A 24,288-nucleotide genomic window follows, 5' to 3' on the forward strand; every position below is an offset into this window, starting at 1 on the left:
ACGTTTCGGTGCCTGGAATCCAGTTGTTTCTGGGAATTGCAGTGATCCATTTGTCTTTCTTAAGCTTATTTTTCGGTAGTCTGTAAAACGATAACTCCGATTTCTTGCTTAATCTATGAGTACAGTCGATCGCACAACAGCTCTTTCCCATTTTAGATGTTTTCCAGTTGCTCAAACTGAAAGTTTACGCTGTCACTCAGTCTTTCTGTGACGTCATGCGCATTCCCTCTATTGATCAAACTTTATTTTTATGGCACTTTCATATAATAAAATTCAGCACAAAGTGCTTAACACTGCAAACAAAGTCAATCCCACCCACTGAACCACGTATCCCCACTAACCCATATCAACGTTGCTGGAGGGCCACAGAAGAGCCAGTGAGGGCCCCCCGTCACCCCTCTGACAGGGGGCCATGTGCTGCTGCATCCAGGGGCCAGAGCCCCCACCCGAACACCAGCTCTGAAGGATGGAGGGGGCCCCGACCCAGACCCCGGGCCCTCACTCCATCAGCAGCCCCCCCAGGGCAGAGGACACCGCCGAGGAAACACGCCAGCTAAGAGCTGAAAACTGGGGAAAAGGGAACAAGAAAACAACAAATGAATGTAGCTCTGGCTCTGCCGTCTGGACCATCCCACCCTGCCCCCCCCCCCCCCATCCCTTTCACTCTCAGTTCTTCCTGCGTTAATGACTCCCCCTTTTAAATCCCCCTTTTTTTTTGTTTTTTTTTTTACATTTATTTGTTTTATTAATCCCATTTATTTATTTAGCTTTACTTATTGTTTTTTGATGCTGTCTCTCTCCTAAAATAACCATCATTCTAGAAAACCATCATACTCATACAGACCACCCATGTGCATGCATATATAAACACACACACACACACACACACACACACACACACACACACACACACACACACACACACACACACACACACACACACGGCCACATATAAGAAGAAATCTGAGCTAAAACATTGACTTTGTTGTTTTGTACTGTTTTTTTGTCTGTTTGTTTTGTACGTTTTCTAGTGTGTCCTCTTGTCCTGTACATGTATGCGCTTTGGTTTTGCGCATTCTGTATTGTTACCTGTTTTGCATTAAATACAATAAAAATATCAAAATGAAAGTAAGAAAAAATAAATATATATGTAAAAATAAATGATAGGAAAACGTAACCCCCCCCCCCACACACACACACACACACACACACACACACACACACACCGCCCCGCCCCCCCAGGACAGACTGCAGACCGCCGCGGTGCAGCAGGCAGAAACACCGCGCTGCTGCGCGGCTCCGGGTGATGCAGCAGCGAACCGGATACACATTTCACCTCAGAGGTACGTAGGCTATGGTTGTTTTCCCCGTTTCAGACCTTTTCGTTTCTTTCCTGCGTTTTCGACCCGTCGTGTAGTCTCTCCTGTAAGACAGAATGTTGGGTTTTGGTTTGCATCTCCTGTAAGACAGGATGGCGGGTTTGTGGACACAGAGATGTTGTCTCCCCCAGATATTTTAGAGATGAAGCAGAAGCTCATCTAAAATATAACTGTCCGGGTCTGAACCGGACTAAGACCAAATATTCAAGCGGAATGTTTACGGTATGATGTAAAAATATTGAAAGAGTACACAGTGTGTAACACTATGAGAAAATACAGGATTAAAGAAAAAGTAAATTAAAGTGTAGCGATAGTACAGGTGTGATGAGGTGTGGAGTTGAGTGGCCTGGTGACTGGGGGTAGGAACTGCCCCTGAACCCGCTGGCGTGGGTGTGGATGCTGCTCCACCTGCCCCACCTGCTCCACCTGCCCCACCTGCTCCACCTGCCCCACCTGCCCCACCTGCACCACCTGCCCCACCTGCTCCACCTGCCCCACCTGCACCACCTGCCCCACCTGCAATGCCTGCACCACCTGCCCCACCTGCAATGCCTGCACCACCTGCACCACCTGCCCCACCTGCAATGCCTGCACCACCTGCCCCACCTGCAACGCCTGCCCCACCTGCACCGCTTGTTCCACCTGCCCCACCTGCCCCACCTGCTCCACCTGCTCCACCTGCACCACCTGCCCCACCTGCAATGCCTGCACCACCTGCCCCACCTGCAACGCCTGCCCCACCTGCACCGCTTGTTCCACCTGCTCCACCTGCTCCACCTACCCCACCTGCACCACCTGACCCGCACCACCTGCCCCACCTGAACTACACCAGCTGCTCCACCTGCACCACCTGCCCCACCTGCCCCACCTGCAGCACCTGCACCACGGTAGGAGAGCGAGCAGTGACCCGGGTAGCTGGACTCAGGCGACTGCAGGTGGAAGAGTCCTGGGTGGCCAACAGTTCAGTCCTGGTGATGCATTCATGGTCCAAAATTAACTTTTTCATTCACTAGCCAAGTGGACTGAAAGATTAAGAAAAAACATATCCACCAAGCATAATGGCAAAAACAAGAAATGTTCTTTTTGTGTGCCATAGACATTTCCATACATTTCATTGAGATAAAGTTTTATGTTGAATACAATCTTGAAGAAGTGTCCAGCAAGAAGTTGAAGCCGAATGATTTTGAATATATTGATGGGTGTGTGTCCGTCAGTCTGTCTAAGGGGCCGAGTGTGCCAAGGCACAGTTTTATGTACCATCAGCCCCTCTGAAGTTGGAGGGGAGAGCCAACAAACACAACAGTGGGAGTGGCAGAGGGAGACTGCTGGTCATATTTGTGCAACACCATTTAGGGAAAATTGCTACTAAGGATGCCCCGATACTGATACTGGTATCGGGCCGATACTGCTCTCATATACTCGTCATGTACTCGCAAAAATTCTCCGATACCATGCACTGATACCGCTTCATTGTTGTTGTAGTTACTGATTAGTGACTCTAGGGGGAGATGTTGAGCTGCAGTCAGCGTGGTGATGAGAAGAGAGTGATACCCATGAGTGAGACTGGCAACGCCATTTCAGGCAAGATAGCGACAATTAATGCAGCGGGACGTCAGCAGTGTGGACATATTTCAAAATAAGGGACGACGACAGAAGCAAGGCCGACTGCAAGCTGCCTTGATCACCAACCTTGGGGTAAAAATGGACCCCCATCTCACATACGAGGCCCACATTCAACAACTCTGTAAACCCTTGTACTATCACCTCAAGAACATCGCCAAACTCCATCCTTCACTCACCATGGCAGATGCTGAAAGGTTGGTCCATGCTTTACTTTCCTCCAGGCTGGACTGCACTCCTCATCGGGATTCCTAGCAAGAGCACTCAAAAGCTCCAATACATTCAGAACAGCGCTGCTAGGATCCTGAAGAGGGTGCGAAAATACAGTCATATCACTCCTATTCTCAAAACCCTCCACTGGCTCCCTGTATCACTCCGGATTCATTACAAGGTCTCTCTCCTTAACCACCGATGTGTTCATGGAACTGCCCCGACTTACCTCATGATCTCCTCACTCCTCAGACATCCTCACGCTCCCTCCGTTCCTCCTCCACCTACCTCCTAAAAACCCCAAAAACTTAACTCTGCACAATGGGTGATGGAGCCTTCAGTTCTGCTGCTCCTTGCCTATGGAATGCCCTCCCAGACCACCTGAGGGCATTGCAGACTGTTGACGCTTTTAAACGTGGCCTAAAAACCCACCTTTTTAAAAAAGCCTTTTCCTGTTGATTTTATTCATGGTTGATTTTAACTTGTAGCACTTTGATTTGTTTTTAATGAAAAGTGCATTAGAAATAAAATGTATTATTATTATTATTATTATTATTATTATTATTATTATTATTATTATTATTATTATTATAAGCTACGTGCTTCTAAGGTGTCAAGAGAAGGAAAGGAGAATACGTCGTTTAATACCAGCAACTTGATAAAACATCTCAAGACGCATCATAAAGCTGAGTATACAGAGTTTGCTGATGCTACTGCAAGACCACAATAGCCAACATTAGCTCAGGTTCTGCAAAAGAGACAGACAAAGGCAAGAGACGACCTACGGGCCCTTAAAATAACGGAGGCTCTAAGCCATTATTTAGCGCTGGATGACCAGCTACTGTCAGTTGGAGAAGACGAAGGATTTCACTGTGTTCTTGACGCACTTGAGCCGCGATATGATGTTTCATTAATATGTTATGTTTGATATTTTCTTAAATGTGAAGACAGTGCCAGTGTGGAGAATTTTTATTTACACAGAAAGATTATTTTTTGTTTAAAATATAGTTATTCTACTCATTTTATTTATTTTCATTGAATTTATCGGTCTTCCAATTCATTGCATTTTTAGCCTAGTTATTTTTGTTGTAGAAGTATTGTATCGGTACTCGGTATCGGCAAGTACACAAATTAAAATACTCATACTCGTACTTGGTGTGAGAAAAATAGTATCGGGGCATCCCTAATTGATACGCAAATCCCGTTGTTGTTCAGCTTGGATCCGCCACCCGTTCCATCTCCTGTATCGTCCAGCTCTTATGGGGAAGCCAGCGAGGCCAGAGGTTGGTATAGTAGGTAGTAGCACTCTCACCCTCCCGAGTTGTCTTCCCTCCCCTCAACTCAGCTCAGGCGGCGGGAGAACGCCTCACGTTTCCACTGCCCAGCTCGCGTTGAACATCTGTCCCTCATCCAGGGATAATAGTGTCCTATAATCTAAAAAGGCCAGTTGGCGCTTGGGGAGTGTTAGTTTTGGACCCTGCATGCATCTCTCACCACCGTCTGTAGAGCTTTTTTAGTCCAGGACATTACAAACTGAGTCCAGTCCAATTATAATGTATTTAAATCTAATTAGTTATGATCCATTCACAATCCAGTTTTTGGTTCAGTTTCTTTTGTTTTAGTACAGCAATCACAAAGAGAGACCAGGGATACTAGCCATGGGACGCCCATCCATCCAGTATTCCTGTTTTTCTGATTCACGATGAGATGGTTGGTCGGAGCCGGTCTTTGAGCAAAAGGCAGGGTTACACCCTGGACGGGTCACCAATCCATCACAGGCAGTGGGACATATTCAAAATACAAAGTTAATGACAGGAATAATGGTACACAAATATTTGGAGAGTAAAGAGAACAGGGTGAGGAAAAAAAAACAACAGTCATTGCTTATGGCAACGTAAATAAAAAACATGATCAAAAAGGAGAACTAAGTCTAAATCTTAAAGGTAGATCAGGTTGGGTGAGGTGAGGGTGTCTGCCTCTAAAATCCAAACTGGGTGCTGGTTCCATGAAGGAGGGGTCTGATAACTGTCGGCTCTGCTCTTCTTTATTTGTTTATACAGGTTAGTCTAATTGAGGCACAGGGTCTCATTTTCAAGAGAGACCTTTCTAACGAAGTAAAAACCTCCCAATCTCATTGGCTTCTGCAATCTCTGGAAGTCAGCCTGTATTCTGACAGGGAAGGTCTCCCTTGGGAACTACCGGCTCCTCCTTCTCTTGAAGCATGGCCCTTTAGGGTTTTGTGAGGAGAAGAATTTCAGCTAAGCAACAGGGAGCCAATATATAGAAGATCAAATGTCATAAATATTATCTTGTCTACTAATTTTCATAAGAGTCGGCTATTCTAGAGTCACTGTGTATGTTAAGCAACACGATTTTTTTGATGGTGCAAGTGTCCTAATCTCTAATGGCGCTTTTCCACTAGTATCTACTCAACCCAACTCGAGTCGACTTGGCACGTTAGACCCCTAGTGGAAAGGCGCTAAACCAGGTAGATACTTTTCTGTATCTATTCTGTCGAGGTTCTAAGCGGCTGAGTCGGCTGTATCTGACATCATCACACTACAGGCCACCGATTGGTCGGGGAGTTGGGAGTCAGACGTCTGAGTCAGGAGGAGGAAATCAGAGAAAGAGCGGCTTGTGGCTTCTTGTTCTTTTTATTCGACAGGCAATGGCAGCACAAAAGTCTGTTTGTTGATCCAACTCTGAGGTGCAGATGATCATAAACCTGGTGGCTGAGGAGAGAATTAAAAATGGATCTAGACGGGCGATAAGGAACGACCAGATCTACCAGGAGCTCTGTCACTTCATAGCTGCTCACGGCTCCAGCTGACTTTTCAGCAGCGACGAGACAAACAAAAAAATTGCTGCTTGAAGCTTGTCTCACTCTCATTTTTTAACTTGATATTGAACACAAGTCACAGACCCAGCAGCACATCTATCATCTCCTCCAGGTTCTACATCTTTAGTGTGTTTAGTGTCTTCTTCGTTTAGATCACACAATCAAATACGTTGCAGCAGTTTCGCTCCAACCTCCTACTTTTCATCTGAGTATTGAAAAGAAACCAGGGCAAGGCGAATCGAGTCAGGCTGAGTAGGTACTAGTGGAAAAGCGCCATAATAAAGGGATGATGAACGTATCTCAAAGGGGGTTGTGAGGGTGGGCCAAGTGCTGCTCTCTCAGACAGGTTGTCCTCAGCCACTTGTTTTTTGGATTAAGAAGAATTAACGAGGTGCAGGACCAAGATGGATGCAGAGGAATGACATCTAAGATTAGTAGAGCACTAACGTCCCTTTGTGTCCTGTGACATCAGCTGTTTCTGTACCATCTCTTCTCAACACCAGGACAGGAGAAGTATCCCAGACGTTAAGACCCAGTTCTAACGTTCAGTACATGAACCCTGTCTTGACTGCCTGAAATGTCTCCAATGTTGTCTCTTGCCATTTTCTCCTCCATCCTCAGGTCAGTGATGACATCCTAACCACATTACCATGGCAACAGGAAGAAAAGGTAATTGTGATAGTGTGTGTGTGAATGCTATGTTTGATTGCAGTATTAGGGCCTTCATCCGGTTATCTGTGACTGGAGTCCTCAGGGAGGGGTGTGGCTGCTGCTCCAAGCCTTCCAGGGTTAGTTTAAACTCTATCCAGGAGCAGATGGAGGATGTTTTTGAAACTGAACATAGCAAATGATCCAACAAACTACACAGCAAAGGTTGCAGCCACCTTTGAGGATGTCATGGTTGATGACCAGCTCATCCTATCACTGTTTCTAAGTACCAGCAGTTCAACCAGAGGGATGTTCCAGGATCAGCAGTGCGTCCAGTGCTTGCTCACCTAAATAAGAAGACACGTCATGCCAGTACTCATTGAAGTCCACTTGCTCCCCACGACTTACATAATAATCAGTTTAATAGAGCTGCCAACAGAATAATTGCAGGACGATCAAGCAGCCGATCCAGTCATCCAGGCTCTTTACTGCGCTGTTAACTTGTCAGGAACCTCATCTGCTGCCACCAGGGTGGATGTTGGAACAAAAAAACAAATGCTATCAGAACAGTGATCTTCCTCTCTGCCCTCCAAAAGCTCCTGCACACTCATCTCCTTTGAGAATATTTCCTTTTCTAACACCCTAATCTGCCTAACCTGCATTTGCTTTGCCCATCTGACCAATTCTGCTTGTAGTGTCATTTAAATAGCTTTAGCACTAAAAATGCATGACAGGGGGTCTTACTGTAAAGCTTGAATGTTGTTCCTGAACACAGTGTTGGATAGAAGCATTAATTACATGTTAATGTCAAGAGGGTTCCCAGTCACCAGTAGTTTGTCCACTGTAAGTGTGTGTTTGTAAGTGTGTGTTTTCGTGTTGTACCTCTCCCAAGAGCAACATCTACCTGTGCAGTTTCACATTCAGATGCTGCGACTGACTCTTATCACTCCACCACATCTTCTGCAGTAGCAGCCCGTCACCGGGGAAGAGAAGGACCACTGGTGGAAGGCATCAGTTCTGACATGATCATACAATAACCTTCAGATCACATTAGCTCATTCCACCTCTTTTACTCTATTTTTAGTCTAGTAATGAAGCAGAGCTGTAGAGAGACGTTTGCTGTAAGGTAATCCCTCGTTTTTCGCGGGGGTTACCTTCCAAAAAGATCCAATCCGTGACGTAGTAACCTTTATTTTGCTTACAATTATTATACAAGGCTTCAAATTGTGGAGATCAGCACCGCCCCACCGTGACCCGATTAATTGGACATATTAAACCATAACGTTATTGACACACAGGAAGTGAAGAAGCAGGGAGACTGTTTAGCCAATCAGAATGCTGAACACAATGCACAATGCAGATCCGTGAAGCAGCGAGACGTGAAAGGTTGTAGCGAGGGAATACTGTATTGTGCTATTTTCTTTGTTGAGAGAGCTGGATAGGAACATATTTCTATGTTCTTGTATTTATGTGGCTGGTTCTCACAAGTTGAATGTGTCTCATTAATTCATTAATTTGTAATTGCATGTCGACTTTATGGCATATAACTGATAAAAAAATGGAATGGTAGCAAGTATTTTAAATCTTTCTTTTTTCTCTCTAGACAAAATATGAGAGAAAGCCAATGGAAATTAAAAGGAACTTTTCAAAGGTCACACTTTAGTTTTAAAGAATCATGATCTTAAACAGTAGACAATAAATAACTTATCTCTTGTAAATGAATGGGTTCTAACATTGCTATGTAGAAAAATATAAAATATCTTATACCTCCTGCAAACAATTACATTTCAATAGTGACATGACCAGAGTAACCGACATGACCAGATTTAGATTAGTTTTCAGTTCATTGTCCAGCGCCTGGTAAACAATATGGCAGCCGATGCAACAGCATGGCGACTGGAAGCAAAGTTCATTAAAAGATAGTGTTTTTAATAAGTGTCCATCCCTGTTTTATATAATAATTAGCAAATCGTTTAAACAACTTCATCCAAAATTTAAAAGCTGTTAACCAAATTAGAGCTCTTTTTATAATTAATTTAATAATTCATAATCTGATTAGTCGACATATTGTTTCGGTAGTCAATGCCTAATCGACCTTCGTTAGTTGCAGCCATAGTCAACCATTATTTTCTTGCCATATTAGTGTCATACTGAATAATTGTGACCAATTCTTTGGGCGGACGACATCAGCCTTTTCTTGATGTGAACTCATGTGACTCCAGCCACGTTCATTCAACTGTTTCTTCAGTCTTAAGTACACAACCAGTCTCTCCACTTTTGTATGCCTTTTTGTCTTCCCAGCAGGTGGAAAAAAGAGCGGGTCTTACGTGCAGGCACCAGGACCGGCAAAGGGGGAATTGTTCCACAGAGAAATGCCAGTGAAGGTTAAAAGTCTGTCTTTTCTCCAGGCTCCACTTCCAAAGCTGCTGGGGTGCATTTCCCTGACGATAACGAGACTCCTGGCTCTCCAACCCGAAGAGATGACCAATCCAACATCTCTACCCTCCTTGCTGTCCTACAGAAGGATGGTCGCTACTTAGTCAAGGTGTGTGTGCAAGTGGGAGTTATCTGTAGATGATTTAGTTGTACTCTTAAGTGTGCACTTGCACTTGCCATGTCCAGGCATGACTGGCCCTCCCTCCCTCCCAGGTCCCCCCCACTGGCCTGCGCTCATTACCCCCGTCCTCGAACATGACTACTGCATGTACCAACATTGTCATATTTGGCGCTTTTCCACTAGTACCTACTCAGCCTGACTCGTCTCGGTTTGGTTCTTTTCCACTGCGGCTCTAACATTTCGAGTAGATACTTTTTCTGTAACTATTTTGCCGAGGTTCTAAGCGGCTGAGTCGGCTGTATCTGACATCATCACAATAGAGGCCACCGATTGGTCGGGGGGTTGGAGTCAGACGTCTGAGTCAGGAGGAGGAAATCAATGAAAGAGCAACTCTGATGGCGGCTTCTTGTTCTTTTTCTTTCGACCAGCAATGGCAGCAGAAGTCTGTTTGGTAATTCAACTCTGAGGTGCAGATGTTCATAAACCTGGTGGCTGAGGAGAGAATTAAAAAGGGATCTAGACGGAGATAAGGAACGACCAGATCCACCAGGAGCGTTGCCGCTTGAAGCTTCTCCCATTTTTTTACTTGGTATCGAACACAAGCCACAGACCCAGCAGCACATCTATCATCTCCTCCAGGTTCTACATCTTTAGTGTTGTTGTCTTCTTCGTTTAGATCAAACAATCAAATACGTCACAGCAGTTTCGCTCCAACCCGCCTACTTCTGCTCCAGGTGCTGAATTGTTATGGAAAAGAAAGTTTGCCGAATTGAGCTGAGATGAGTAGAGCCGAGTGGGTGCTAGTGGAAAAGCGCCAATTGTTACATAACGTACCCACATGACACTACTCTGTCTCTTGTTTTGAGTCGCGGTCAGAAACTACGGTGACTGAGACCCGCCATTGCTGAAAATAAAAGTAACGCTGCAAACTGAAACAAACGCTGCTGCAAATAAAATAAACGCTTAGCAAATAAAATAAACGCTGCAAACAAAAAGAAATGCCGCTGCAAATAAAAGAAACGCTGCAAATATAAATAAAAAAACGACGGAAATAAAAAAGCCACAACGGAAGTGAATTACCGGGGACTATTTTTGCTGATGCACCGGTGTTCCATATTAAAAATTACACGTAGCGACGTTGAACACTAACCTTTTCACTTATTTTCTTGTTCGTTGTTCTTCTTATTCCTCGCTCTTCTTATTTATTCCTTTTCACTTACGTCCTCTTCATCTTCTTCTTCTCCTCTAGCGTAAAAAACACCGGTGCATCAGCAAAAATAGTCCCAGGTAATTCACTTCCGTTGTGGCTTTTTTATTTGCGTCTTGTTTTTTTTTTGCAAAGCGTTTATTTTATTTGCAGCGGCGTTTCTCTTTATTTGCAGCGTTTCTTTCATTTTCAGCAATGGCGGGTCTCGGCCACCGTAAGAAACAGCTCTCATTCTTTTGAATTTCTGGATGATGCAACTTTCACACGTGTTGCATCTTTTCCTCGTCCACATACACGTTCGGCTGCACAAAGGCCTTTTTCAGCTGTGTCAGAGACCAGGAAACGTGCTTTGTCTGAGTCACGCCAGTGGAGAGAACAGACTTGAGTCTGGTAAATTGTGCTTGGGAAGAGTGCAACAGCCCAGTGGGACACATTTCTGAAGGTGACTCTGGACAGTGGACTGCCGAGGTCAGTAGTCTGGTCGGTGTACCTCCCAGTCCCTGTCAGCATGGCTTGTAGTGAAAACAGGGCTCGGCATTCACAGCCTTGACTTGACTTCATCTTGCCCATGTCAATTATTATTATTTTTTAGATTTTATTTCTTTTTTTTTTTTTTGTAAATATGTTTTATTGGTTTTTTACATTTATCCCACAGAGATGAAAAGTACAGAACATATGCACAACTTCAATTTGTACATTCATCCCCAAAATTTAAGTGTAAGTGCATTGTTCATCTGAAACATCGTTACAGTGAGTCCACCATTCCCACCCCCTCCCACACACCCACCCACCCAACCATAGGTTTACAGGATATAAAGCACACTTGAGGAGTAATAGAACAAAAGTGAAAAGGGAAAAAATAAAACAAAACAAGAAAAAATAAAAATAAAGAAGAAAAAAAGAAAGAGGGGAGTGTTCACTTCTGCGATCGGTCATGTGTGAGTTCCATCCTATTCATTATCAAGGGGCTCCTGTAAGGAGTCATATGGCACTTTTCCACTAGCACCTACTCAGCCCGACTCGCCTCGGCGCGGCTCGTCTCGCCTCTACCCGTTTTGTCCTCGTTTGTTTTTCCACAGCCAGGTGAGAAGTGGGCGGGTTGGGGTGAAGCTGCTGTGACGTACTCGATTGCGCAACACCTTTGTTTGTGTCGGCGCTGATGAGAAATCAGCTGGAGCCACGAGCGGCTGAGAGTGAAACAGCGCGCCTGGTGGATCTGATCGTTCCTTATCGCCCGTCTACATCCTTTTTTTAATTCTCTCGTCAGCCACCAGGTTTATGAACATCTGCACCTCAGAGTTGGATCACCAAACAGACGTTTACGCTGTATAATCAAATCGCTGCGAGCTGCGAGTCGCTCTCGCGCTGACTCCCGCTTCCTGATTCAAACGTCTGACGGCCCCCCGATCAATCTGTGGCCTGTATTGTGGTGACGTCAGATATAGTGCCGGCTCAGCTCGGTTAGAACCTCGGCAGAATGGTTACAGAAAAAGTATCTGCTTGGCACGGCTCCACCCGCCTCGGCCCGTAGTGGAAAAGCGCAAGACGGGGCGTGGTGGGTAGAAGCGCGCTGAGTAGGTACTAGTGGAAAAGGGCCAATAGAAGTCAAGAAAGGGACTCCATATTTTAGATTTGATTTCTTACTACATTGATGTATAGTTAAATTATTTTAAAATCAGAAACGTGTGTTTCTTCAGAAAAATATCCCTGTTTTAACTGTATAAAAATATAATTGCTTATTAATCTTAATCAAGCTAAAATGCTCATAACTTATCACAACTTTAGCCACAACTGATTTGGGGATAGTATTTTGGAATGATCATAGTCACTGAGGAATAGCAAAACTACAAGGAAATACAGGACTGTCTCAGAAAATTTGAATATTGTGATAAAGTTCTTTATTTTCTGTAATGCAATTACATAATGGGTTGCTGATTATGGTTTACAGCTTAAGATTAAGATTCCCAGAATATTCTATTTTTTTGGGATAGGATATTTGAGTTTTCTTAAGCTGTAAGCCATGATCAGCAATATTAAAATAATAAAAGGCTTGCAATATTTCAGTTGATTTGTAATGAATCCAGAATGTATGACATTTTTGTTTTTGTAATTGCATTACAGAAAATCACAATATTCTAATTTTCTGAGCCAGTCCTGTATGTGTTTCTCCCCACAAAAATGGGACAGCTCTCTTTATTTCCTATCATTCCTGCCGTAACCGCGTCTATTTTCTGTTCCCCTCCCTCTGTCTCCGGAACTCTGCTTCCCTCCTTCTCTTTGCTCTTTGACTCTTTCCTGCCACTCTTTGCTCAAGGCTGGTTTCCTGAAGAGTCACCACTGTTATGAGATTGTCTTTACTGTACCAGAGGTTCCCACTCTGGGGAAACAACTCTCCTGTCTTCCTTCCTGCTCTCCGTCCCGGAAGCCCTGGAGCATTCGGGTCCAACGAATAAACTCCAGCCTGGAGGGTAAGGAATACGTCTTTACTAGATATGTAAATTAACGTGAGATGGAGACTGTTGGTGAAGCAAATTCATTATGTGTATTAATTAGATAGAGGCATTTTTATACCTCTCATTTTATAATTGCTTGGATTTACCATGCCGTTGGCAGCTTGTAACTGATTCGAGCATTTAACAAAGCAATATTACAGGGGGTATTGAAACTTACAACTCCATGTCCATGTCATGTTATTGTCCCCATCAGGAAAATACTTTCTACTTGCTAATTTGTTGAAGCCGGAGAAGATTGTCTGCTGAGCTGATTTACATTTACCTGCTAATGTAAATGCAAATCTAGAAAAACATGATCCTCCAAACAGCCATGATTAAAAGTCAGTTACCTGTTGCTGCTGGTGTTTTGGGATCACGACAACTGCAGGAGCGAGATGCCAACCAGGCTTCAGAGGGATGGATATACTGGCTGGGCTTCAGCGGGGGGGTTACCCTAATACCCTGATACCCTGATACCCTGGTACCCCGATACCCCGGTACACTTGTACCCTGATACCCTGGCTGGGCTTCAGCGGCAGGGGGTACCCTGATGCCCTGGTACCCTGATACCCCGGCTGGGCTTCAGCGGGAGGGATACCCTGGTACCCTGATACCCTGGCTGGGCTTCAGCGGGAGGGATACCCTGGTACCCTGATACCCCGGCTGGGCTTCAGCGGGAGGGGGGTACCCTGATGGGTGGGGGTACTCTGGCTGGGCTTCGGAGGGGGGGATACCCTGGTACCCTGATACCCTGGCTGGGCTTCAGCGGCAGGGGGTACCCTGATGCCCTGGTACCCTGATACCCCGGCTGGGCTTCAGCGGGAGGGATACCCTGGTACCCTGATACCCTGGCTGGGCTTCAGCGGGAGGGATACCCTGGTACCCTGATACCCCGGCTGGGCTTCAGCGGGAGGGGGGTACCCTGATGGGTGGGGGTACTCTGGCTGGGCTTCGGAGGGGGGGATACCCTGGTACCCTGATACCCTGGCTGGGCTTCAGCGGGAGGGATACCCTGGTAACCTGATACCCTGGCTGGGCTTCGGTGGGAGGGATACCCTGGTACCCTGGGTATCTAGGGTGCTAAACATGGCAACAGGGTTCAATGAGTAGTTAGCGACCCAGGTTAGCAACAGAGTTTATAATACGGCTAATCCATTTGCTCTCTCCTTCTTCGACCCCAGGCGTTGAAAACCTGGGGGTACTATTTATTTATTTTTCCTCATATTTAGCTTGGTTGACACTTGCGGCGTTCTGGCAGCAGGCCTGAACGGTCCCGCTGTTGACCAGACGAAATCAGACTGATTCTTATTTGCATAACATTTGCAGCCCTTTTAGCCAGGCTTTTCCTTCCCACTCCCTTCATTTTGCCCCTGTTACATCTGTTACTTCATGTTAAAGGAGCTGTATGTAAGAGCAATAATAAAACAAATCATAAAATGACCCCGATATGTCAACAGACATTTAAAAATCATGTTCATTTCAAATACTTATGTCACTGACAACTGCACTCAAGCCAGGATATTCCAGTTTAAAAAGAGGAGTTGCAGCCCTCAACTGATGTTTATGTTGTCATTTTTTTTTTTGGCCTGAAGCTCCACCCTCCACCTATCTCCCAATCACCAAGTCAGTATTGTTTCTGAAGCTCCACCCTCCACCTATCTCCCAATCACCAAGTCAGTATTGTTTCTGAAGCTCCACCCTCCACCTATCTCCCAATCACCAAGTCAGTATTGTTTCTGAAGCTCCACCCTCCACCTATCTCCCAATCACCAAGTCAGTATTGTTTCTGAAGCTCCACCCTCCACCTATCTCCCAATCACCAAGTCAGTATTGTTTCTGAAGCTCCACCCTCCACCTATCTCCCAATCACCAAGTCAGTATTGTTTCTGAAGCTCCACCCTCCACCTATCTCCCAATCACCAAGTCAGTATTGTTTCTGAAGCTCCACCCTCCACCTATCTCCCAATCACCAAGTCAGTATTGTTTCTGAAGCTCCACCCTCCACCTATCTCCCAATCACCAAGTCAGTATTGTTTCTGAAGCTCCACCCTCCACCTATCTCCCAATCACCAAGTCAGTATTGTTTCTGAAGCTCCACCCTCCACCTATCTCCCAATCACCAAGTCAGTATTGTTTCGGCATCCGGGTTGCCAGCTCGGCTATAATTATCGCAGCCATGGCAGCCTACGTTCCTGCTGCATTCTGCAGCCTACCTGGCAACCTCTGGTCGGGGGGAGGAGGGGGAGGGTACACGCCGATCAACAATATTTTGATAGTGACTGCAGTACCAGTTTTGGCCATTTCTTACAGACGGCTCCTTTAAGGGTGGACAGACGTGTGTCCGCTGTGGGAAGAAAGTGCTATGTCATTCTGCCACTTTGAAGTTCACTGCACAGTGGGGTAGAACAAAGAAGCTTCAGTGCTGAATGAACTGGCTGTGCAAATGGGGCAATAGATTAGATTTCATACATTATACATCGATTGTAGTCTCTTACAGGAAAGGAGATCCAGCATAACAAGATAACTGTAATACTGGTTTATAGTCAAGACAGGGTTAAGTTGAGATTGTTTTTTCTTTCTGTGACTAGGCATTTTAACAGCTCGCCATACAGGATGTCTAATTGTCATCCTTTGTGTACACAAGGGGTGCAACTAATGACTATTCTGATAGTTGATTAGTCATCATCTATTGAAACAATTAGTCAACTCATCAGATTATGGATGTTATAATTATTAAATAGCTCTTATTTAGTTCTCAGCTTTTAAATTTTGCTGTTTAAATGATGTGCTAATTGAAAATAAGAGACAAGAAAGATGGACACTTCATTCAAAAATACATCTTTTAATGAACTTTGTAGCTGGGCGCCGCCATACTGTCTACCTGGCGCTGTTTTCTATTCCATGTGCAATTCTCAGCAGAGATATGAGGAAAGGTGATGCCCAACTCTGTAGAATTGGGGGGGGGGGGGTTTGTTTACTCACAATAGTCGACAATTAAAATTTGTTGGCGACTATTTTTATTATCGTATTTTGTTTTTTGTTTTGTTTTAAATCTACAACATTGATTTACGTTGCACCCCTAGTGTACAGTCTGCAGCCTTGCAGGTTGCACCTTTCCCACATCGGTAATTCACACAGCACTACATTCACACCGTAATTCACACATTACTCCGCTATGTCGCTTATACTTCCTCCTAAGGTGAAAAAGGGTTTAAGAGCAGTAAAACAAAATGTTACCCCTATGTTAATTCCCCTTCGGCAGAAATTCTGTCTTCTTCATGTTTGATAGGCTTGTACCTAACAGAAGAAAGACAACTGTCTCTCATCTTCTATCCCCTCCTCTTCAGGAGAAGTGAAGGTAACATGCGAGTACAGAACTCATCAGGAGGGTGTGATGCAGGAGGAAATCACTCTGGTGACCAGAGGAAAAAGAGACAGCAGTGTGAAGATCAGACTCCAGGCCAGAGTCATTGGTAGGCCTACCACTTGCATAAATGCAGACATTGAAACTACATCTAATGGCACTTTTCCAATAGTACCTACTAGGGGTGTAACGATACACTAATCCCACGATATGGTACGATACACGATATTGAGGTCACGATAACGATACGATATTATAGCAGTATTTTTTTAACAACCTTGAATGAGGAACATGTGACTGGACAAAAATTGTCTTTTATTTGAAAGACACAAAATACAAAACAACGGTGTGTGTTTGCCATATTGTTACAGTTTGTAAAGAGTTTTAAAGAGAAAGTCAGGCCAACCGTTTTCCACAAACTGAACTAAAAGTAAATGTCAGGTTTGCATTATGCTTCTTCAGTTTCATACAAGTAAAAATATTTTGCCACAAACTGAATAGTTTCTCTCATGTATGACTTAATTTTTTTCTTTTCCAGAAATTTAACAACTAAAATTAAATAAATAAATAAATGCACCATGACTGTTATTGATCTTCTGCCAGAGCTAAGAGCTTCACCTGCTCCAGCCTGAGGCCGTAAGGTGAACCCTATTATCGTTTCATCCTCCCACCTTTGGGGACGACACAATCTTTACATCATAAAAAAGATTGATTCATGCTCACCTTATAAGTAAAATTTCAGAGCTCAAAACCCCCCAAGTCCCGTGATCGGGACCGCAAAACGGTACTAGTTTCTTCTGAGCGTAGTCAGGTTTTGGTCCGCAGGTCGAGGCGCGGTCGTCACGTGATCCCGCTGCACCAATAGGATGTTACTAGTAAACACAATATATTAATATTAATAACCCAATATTGTGCTACAGTTTGTCACTTCCACGACACGTATCGTGACGTTTTTGTATCGTGAAATTTCGTGGCACGATATATTGTTACACCCATAGTACTTACTCAGCCCGACTCGACTCGCCTTGGTTTGGTTCTTTCCCACGAGGGGTCTAACGTGTCGAGTAGATACTTTTCTGTAACTACTCTATAAGGAAGGCGATAAGGAACGACCAGATCTACCAGGAGCTCTGTCACTTCATAGCTGCTCGCGGCTCCAGCTGACTTTTCAGCAGCACAGAGACAAACTAAAAAAATTAAAAAGCGTTGCTGCTTGAAGCTTCTCTTACTCTCATTTTTTAACTTGATATCCAACACAAGCCACAGACCCAGCAGCACATCTATCATCTCCTCCAGGTTCTACATCTTTAGTGTTGTTGTCTTCTTCATTTAGATACACAATCAAATACGTCACAGCAGCTTCACTCCAACCTCCTACTTCTGCTCCAGGTGCTGAATTGTTATGGAAAAGAAACTTGGCTGAGTTGAGTCGAGCCGAGTAGGTTCTAGTGGAAAAGCACCATAAAGGCCAGACTCGAGTTTAAATGTGGCCAAATTGAAAAAAAAGAGGAGCCAAATTACAGTTATTACACAGTGAGCCACAGATACCACGGCATTGGTCATTACTGCCAATTTATAAACCTTTTTGGAAACTAGACAGTAAATATTTTATATCTTGTTGCTTCTACTTTAACATAACATTACCGTGAACCTATTGCATATTTTTAGGAGATTTCAAACCATGATGCTTCTGTAAGTATGGTGGTTGAGCTCCTGAATTAAGGACACGAGAGAACGCGCTCAGATTATGGCACAAAGCAGAAAGTCAGAGCAAAAGTTTCAAACTAATAAATGATGCACAAATGAGATTAACTTTGAAGGGAGAAAAATATGTTTTGTGTCCTGAAATGCCCTGAATTCCCAAAACACAGTCTGCACCTGCTGTTTATTAACAAATGTAACTGTGAGAGAGGCACCCCCTATGTGGCTTGTTCACACGGGACTGAGTTCCTGTGGGAAGCGACTTAGGGCCAAATCCACAAAAGGATTGCGCGGCTTTTGCGGCCGCTAAACCGGTGCAAATGAGACAAAAAGAGAGCGTCTAATTCACAAAGCACCCGCAAAGGGCGAATTGCTCCACAAACTGCGCTGCCAAGCAAATAGTGGCAGTCTGCGCCGGTGCCATTTCCATGCATGCAAATTAGGTAATATTAATACATTCGGCGCAAAATTGCCCCCTTTCTATGCAAATAAGCCTCATTGCAAAAAGCGCCTAATTCACACAGGCCAGCGCTATTTGCCACACGCAAAAATAGTGGAGCAAATACCGTCTTTCAGAAGCGTGTACTAACTGCGCGCAATCTCCTCACTCCCCATCTCTCTATTTCTCTCTCTCTCTTCAATGTCATTCAAGCCTGTGTGATACTGAATGATATTAAGGGTGAAATCTATAGTCAGATATGACTGTACACAGTCAGATCAAGTGGGGTTGTGGACTTATCTCGGATTTAAAAATAAAAATAACAGGAGCTCAGGATTCATCCATACAGTAAAGGGGCTGCTTTATTACAAACGATTCCACCATATAAACATATAAATCTAGAATGTGTGTGTTTAACGGCTTAATAATGTCATCACATATCACAACATATATCAGACTTATAATAAAATAGCGCTGATCGTGTCCCTGTGAAGCTCAGCGTCAGTCAGGACTCTCAGCTGCTGCTGCAGATGCAGCCGTGGTGAGTGGGCTGCCACCCGTCCCTTGAAATACGGAATTGTTACGTAATTGGGAATTAGAATTCATATAAAACAGTTATTTCCGTATTTCACAATCGTCCCATGCACGTCTGTCACATACGCACACACTAGTTAAGCCTAATTATGCCTAAATAATGGTCCGCGTTAAATAGCCGCAGAGCCTACGCCGTAGGGTTACGCCATGGGGTACGCGGCGACGCGCACTGTACGGTGCGCCAGCCGCGTAACCTACGCCGTATGCTCTGCGTCGATTTAACGCGGAACCATAAATCATCCTACAGGCTGAGCCTACCGTTAGTTCTTAAACTGTAAAAAAGCGGGGGGGGGGGGGACAAAAGCATGAGTTTGAAAAGTTGGGGGGGACATGCCCCCCCTGTTCCCAGTGGAAATTGCGCCCTTGCGCCTCACTGCGTTTTATTTTCACTCGCTTTATTTTTTATTTCTGCAGTTTTCATTATGGACCAATCTGTGTGCTGAAAAAACACTGGAAACAGCTCCGCTCACTTACTGAGACGCAAAACTTTATGGGCGTGTTTGCTCCGGTATATCATTAGAGCAAAATCTTTTGTGAATAGGACCTTAAAGCGGGGCAAATTGCGGGCGCAAATGCAGCGCAATTCACAGCGCTATTTGCGGGCGCAAACTATTCTTTGTGGATTTGGCCCTTAGTGTGAGAGCTCGCGTAGGGGTGAAGGGGCCCTTTCCCCCCCTTCACCAGCTAGGAAAGTTATAAAGACGGGACAGCCGGAAGTTCGAGCAGAGTCAGCTGCGGGTTTTGTGCACAACGCCCAGCCGGGTTTTTTTGGCCACTCTGTTTGGACTGTTCGGCTCTCCAGTCTTCTGTGTCGAGGTAAGAGTATTATAAGGCCTAGCCCTGTTTAATTGTCAGTGATTTTGCTCTACCCTTTGTGGGGGATAACTTAACACATTTATCCTAGCAAAAGAGCAATTGTTTGTGTGTAATGCTGGCTTTTCTTGTGGTAATAAAGGTATTCATATATCATTATAGCAAAAGCGAGTGTGTGTGTGTGATTCATTTTGTGCAGCCGACCACTCTCGAGCCTTAATTGATTTTCTCCCAAAACAAACTTAAAGGGGACCTATTATGAAAAACACGTTTTTTCTTGTTTTAACATATATAAAGTGGTCTCCCCTCACCCTGCCAACTCAGAAAAGATGATACCCCATGAAAATCTGCAAGGTCTGCTCCCTCCCACCTTACAGAGTCCCCCAGTGTCATGTGGTTTCTGTGAGCTGTTTAGATTTGTGCATTTTCTTTACGTCACCAAAATGCAAACCACGCCCTCGGTCTCCTCCGCTGCTGAAACCACGCCCACAGCTCAGCCGGCCGGAGCTCCGCCATTGTTTACAAGCGGTGGCTGTTTGAACAGCGAGGGAGAGTAGAAATGAGATTTTGCATCGACATTTACCCTTATAAAAGGATCAGATCCCACAGCACAGACCCGGCAACTGCACACCACACGAGTCAGCGGTAAGTTCCTTTTTTTATGTCATTTATATTTGTATGATCTTTGCATGGGCTAAGTATTTAGCTTAGCTCCGGAGCCCCGGCGCCGCATACGGAGCTGCGGGGGCTGCTCACGGACCGGCCCGTCGAGGAACTCTGGGCTCGGACCTCCGAACCCGGGGCTCCTCGACGGTCCGGTCTGGTGAGGAGCATCCGGGGTTCCCCCGGGCTCGGGGCTCTATTAGTACCGTAATACATTTTTCTTCTGTGGTTTCAGATCTTTCAAGCACCTGGAGCTGTTCACATTCAGAAGACGCGCGGTCCTTCCTGAGCCAGCAATAGTGCATACATTTTATTTATATATTTTAACAATAAAGTTGCCATTTGTGAAAATTCAGTGTTGTGATTTCTTTAGTGTTACATGATTCATTTGTCTTGTAACATAAGAAGTGAAATGATGAGGACTCGGAGTAAATAACTGTGGTGTAACTGTTTAGAATTAAATTAAATCTTCCTGTGTGAATTATGGTTCCTCGTTACACCAACGCAGAGCCTACGGCGTAGGGTACGTGTCGATTTAACGCAGAACCGTGGACACGCTTTGCTACGGAGCGACGCTTTGTCTCCTCCCCTCCTACACGTCATTCAAGCAGCCAATCAGCGCAGAGCCTCATTATCATAGCCCCCACCACCCTGAAAATGAAGCACAGAAAAAGGCTTTATTATCTGTAAAACTATAGACATGGCCCAGAGGCTGAATTTCTGATTTAGGTAGAAAAAACAAGCTTTAGATTGTTTTTAAGACATTCAAGGCCTGTTTAAAATATACATTAAATGCCATAATAGGTCACCTTTAAAGGAACATTTATTGATTATCAGGCTGTATGTTTACAGCAGCTGATTCCCTATTTACGGTATGCTCAATATTAAGGCTGGAAACAAATGTAAGTAAGTAAGTAAGTTTATTTATATAGTGCTTTTCACAGACATTTGTCACAAAGTGCTTTACAGAATAAAAACAGTTTAGAGCAATACAGAAACACAACACTGCTCTGACCTGAGTGGATCATGATGGGACTGGAAATGGCCATCACTCCTACCAATACTAATGTTAACCCCGGGAATTAGGCCTGGGCGATAAACCGGAAATGTACTGTTACCGACATTCACTGTGATGACCGACATCAATTTTACCATGTCGGTAAATTTGGTGTTTAGATAAAAAACATTTTTTAAGATAAGAGACATCTTTTTGTCTGTTTTGTCTGTAGATACCGACCAATCAGCCAATCTGAAAAGAGATGTTTTTTTGTTGCCAGCTAAGAGTTATCGTACATTTATCGTTATCAAGGTAAAACTGTCTCCTCTATCGTGATAATGATTTGAGGTCATATCGCCCAGCCCTACCGGGAATGTCACTGGGCTTCAGGTAAGAATGTAATTCTTATACAGGACTGTCTCAGAAAATTAGAATATTGTGATAAAGTTCTTTATTTTCTGTAATGCAATTAAAAAAAAACAAAAATGTCATACATTCTGTATTCATTACAAATCAACTGGAATATTGCAAGCCTTTTATTATTTTAATATTGCGGATTATGGTTTACATTTTAAGATTAAGATTCACAGAATATTCTAATTTTTTGAGATAGGATATTTGAGTTTTCTTAAGCTGTAAGCCATGATCAGCAATATTAAAATAATAAAAGGCTTGCAATATTTCTGTTGATTTGTAATGAATCCAGAATGTATGACATTTTTGTTTTTGTAATTGGATTACAGAAAATCACAATATTCTAATTTTCTGAGACAGTCCTATAGTTTTCCAACAGGAAGTTAAGACATTCTTCTAGATCTTCCAAAACGTTACTGGAACCACACACAGACTAGTCAAGGGGCAGTGCCACATGTTTAACAACACGGTTGCCTGCAGATGTGCCTGCCTTAAATCGCCTTAATATTGTCAGGCATCAGGCGATGTCGGTCATTAGAAGATATTCAGTAACTGAGCCACTTGATCGGCTGCCCTATTAGTGATGAGCAAAGTAGAATCCCTTTTGTTAATCAGGAATCCAGATAAAGTTGGTCTAGTTGTGGCACCTCGTATAATTGTACATGGATAGGATTATACCAGGAGAAAGACAGTTATATTCACGTGTCTTGATCCCACTGGGCCTCATCCGTCTCTCTTCTCTTCAGATCCACATCATGGGACTCCTATGCTCCTGGAAGGAGTCAGATGCCTGGCTGCTCAGAAAGATGCTCACACAAAGCACTGCAGCGACCAGAAGAGGGTGTGAGGACACCACTGGACACGTGTCCTGGGATTACAAACCTTCTTATTTGATTTGGAAAGAATGGCTCTTTGATGCTTTGCATTTGTGGTAAAATACTTCCTGATTAAGAAGAAATAATGTAGAGTGACTAGTTTTCATCATAGTTTTGCTGAGTCATGGGTTACTGGCGTTAGTCAGAAAATAAAGGAAGTAAAATGTTTAGGCCAGCAGCCGACAATCCAGCTCATTTCCAGTTTAGCCTTGAAGCCTCTGCTGTTGGCGGGACAAAGTGAACCAGCATGAGCACATGCTTGACCACATTACACCTGTAAATACGCACAAAAACAACACCAAGCCGCTGCCAGAATAGAACAAGTCAGCAGCAGCAGCAGCAGCAGCAGCAGCATAACAACCTGACCAGTAAAATCTCACTAAGATACAGTATAGCATTCCTTCTCATTCAGTGCCATCCAGAGCAGCAGGCTTGTTTCACGTCAGCGGTGGTTTTATCTGTTGTTGTTCATAGGAAATCATTCCTCTACTACTTAGAACGCTTCAAGAACCGAGCCTGCTGGCCTGTCATGTTAGCTGAATCAACATAGACTATGTAAAAGAAGTGGACTGACTATGACTTTGGTGTTTTACTAATTCAGTGAAGGAGAGGGGGGTAGATCTGAGAGCCTGCATTATGTGCATTCATAATGCTGTCGATCACAGCTTAAGCCATACCATGAAGTATATACTGCTTGTCCTCTATTCTCCTCTAAATGGGACCAAGTTTCACAAATGGATTATTATGCTGTTTTGAAGACATGTAATACATTTGGACATAACAATAGAGGGTCTGCATTGACGTCACTTCCCCACTGGACCAGCCCCCTTACTCACACTGAGTGGCAAAACATCAGCAAAAATGGCTGCAACTAGTGGAAAAGACGGGATAACAGCTGATTATCGCCTTAAATTAAATGCAGTTGGACTTGACAGTGACCCGTACAGTTACCCCAAGAACCAGTGGTCCATGGACATTAATATTTGGTACAGTTACCAAGAACCAGTGGTCCATGGACATTAATATTTGGTACAGTTACCAAGAACCAGTGGTCCATGGATATTAATATTTGGCCACGAATCCAGTTTCCTGATATTTATATGTACTTAATTTCTACGCCAGGGAAATACACGAAGCAAAGCTTGAAGGCTTACAAAAGTCTTGACGCTTGGTCCTACTTCAAGGCAGGATTTGTTGTAGAAATTAAAGTGATGAGGACACCGAACTTTATGATTTGACCGTTTAATGTTAGCTACCCAAAAATCCAACATTACCTGATACAAAATGGGAACCACAAATCCATGTTTCGGTGCCTGGAATCCAGTTGTTTCTGTGAATTGCAGCGATCCATTTGTCTCTCTTAAGCTTATTTTTCAGCAGTCTGTAAAACGATAACTCCGATTTCTTGCTAAATCTATGAGTACAGTCGCTCGCACAACAGCTCTTTCACATTTTAGATGTTTTCCAGTTGCTCAA

At 44.1% G+C, this 24,288-nt stretch overlaps 1 protein-coding gene across 1 annotated transcript; it reads left to right on the plus strand.

The window, feature by feature from the left end:
* The first annotated feature begins 4,450 nt into the window (after window positions 1-4,450).
* Window positions 4,451-23,771, plus strand: LOC133453967 (adipose secreted signaling protein). Its single transcript, XM_061733131.1, has 6 exons — window positions 4,451-4,492; window positions 6,670-6,717; window positions 9,105-9,241; window positions 12,775-12,928; window positions 16,300-16,425; window positions 22,684-23,771. The coding sequence occupies exons 2-6, from the start codon at window positions 6,699-6,701 to the stop codon at window positions 22,782-22,784; spliced, it is 537 nt and encodes a 178-aa protein (XP_061589115.1). The 5' UTR covers window positions 4,451-4,492; window positions 6,670-6,698; the 3' UTR covers window positions 22,785-23,771.
* Window positions 23,772-24,288: the final 517 nt, after the last annotated feature.

The sequence above is a fragment of the Cololabis saira genome, chromosome 1 (assembly GCF_033807715.1).
Source record: "Cololabis saira isolate AMF1-May2022 chromosome 1, fColSai1.1, whole genome shotgun sequence".
Lineage (NCBI taxonomy): Eukaryota > Metazoa > Chordata > Actinopteri > Beloniformes > Belonidae > Cololabis > Cololabis saira.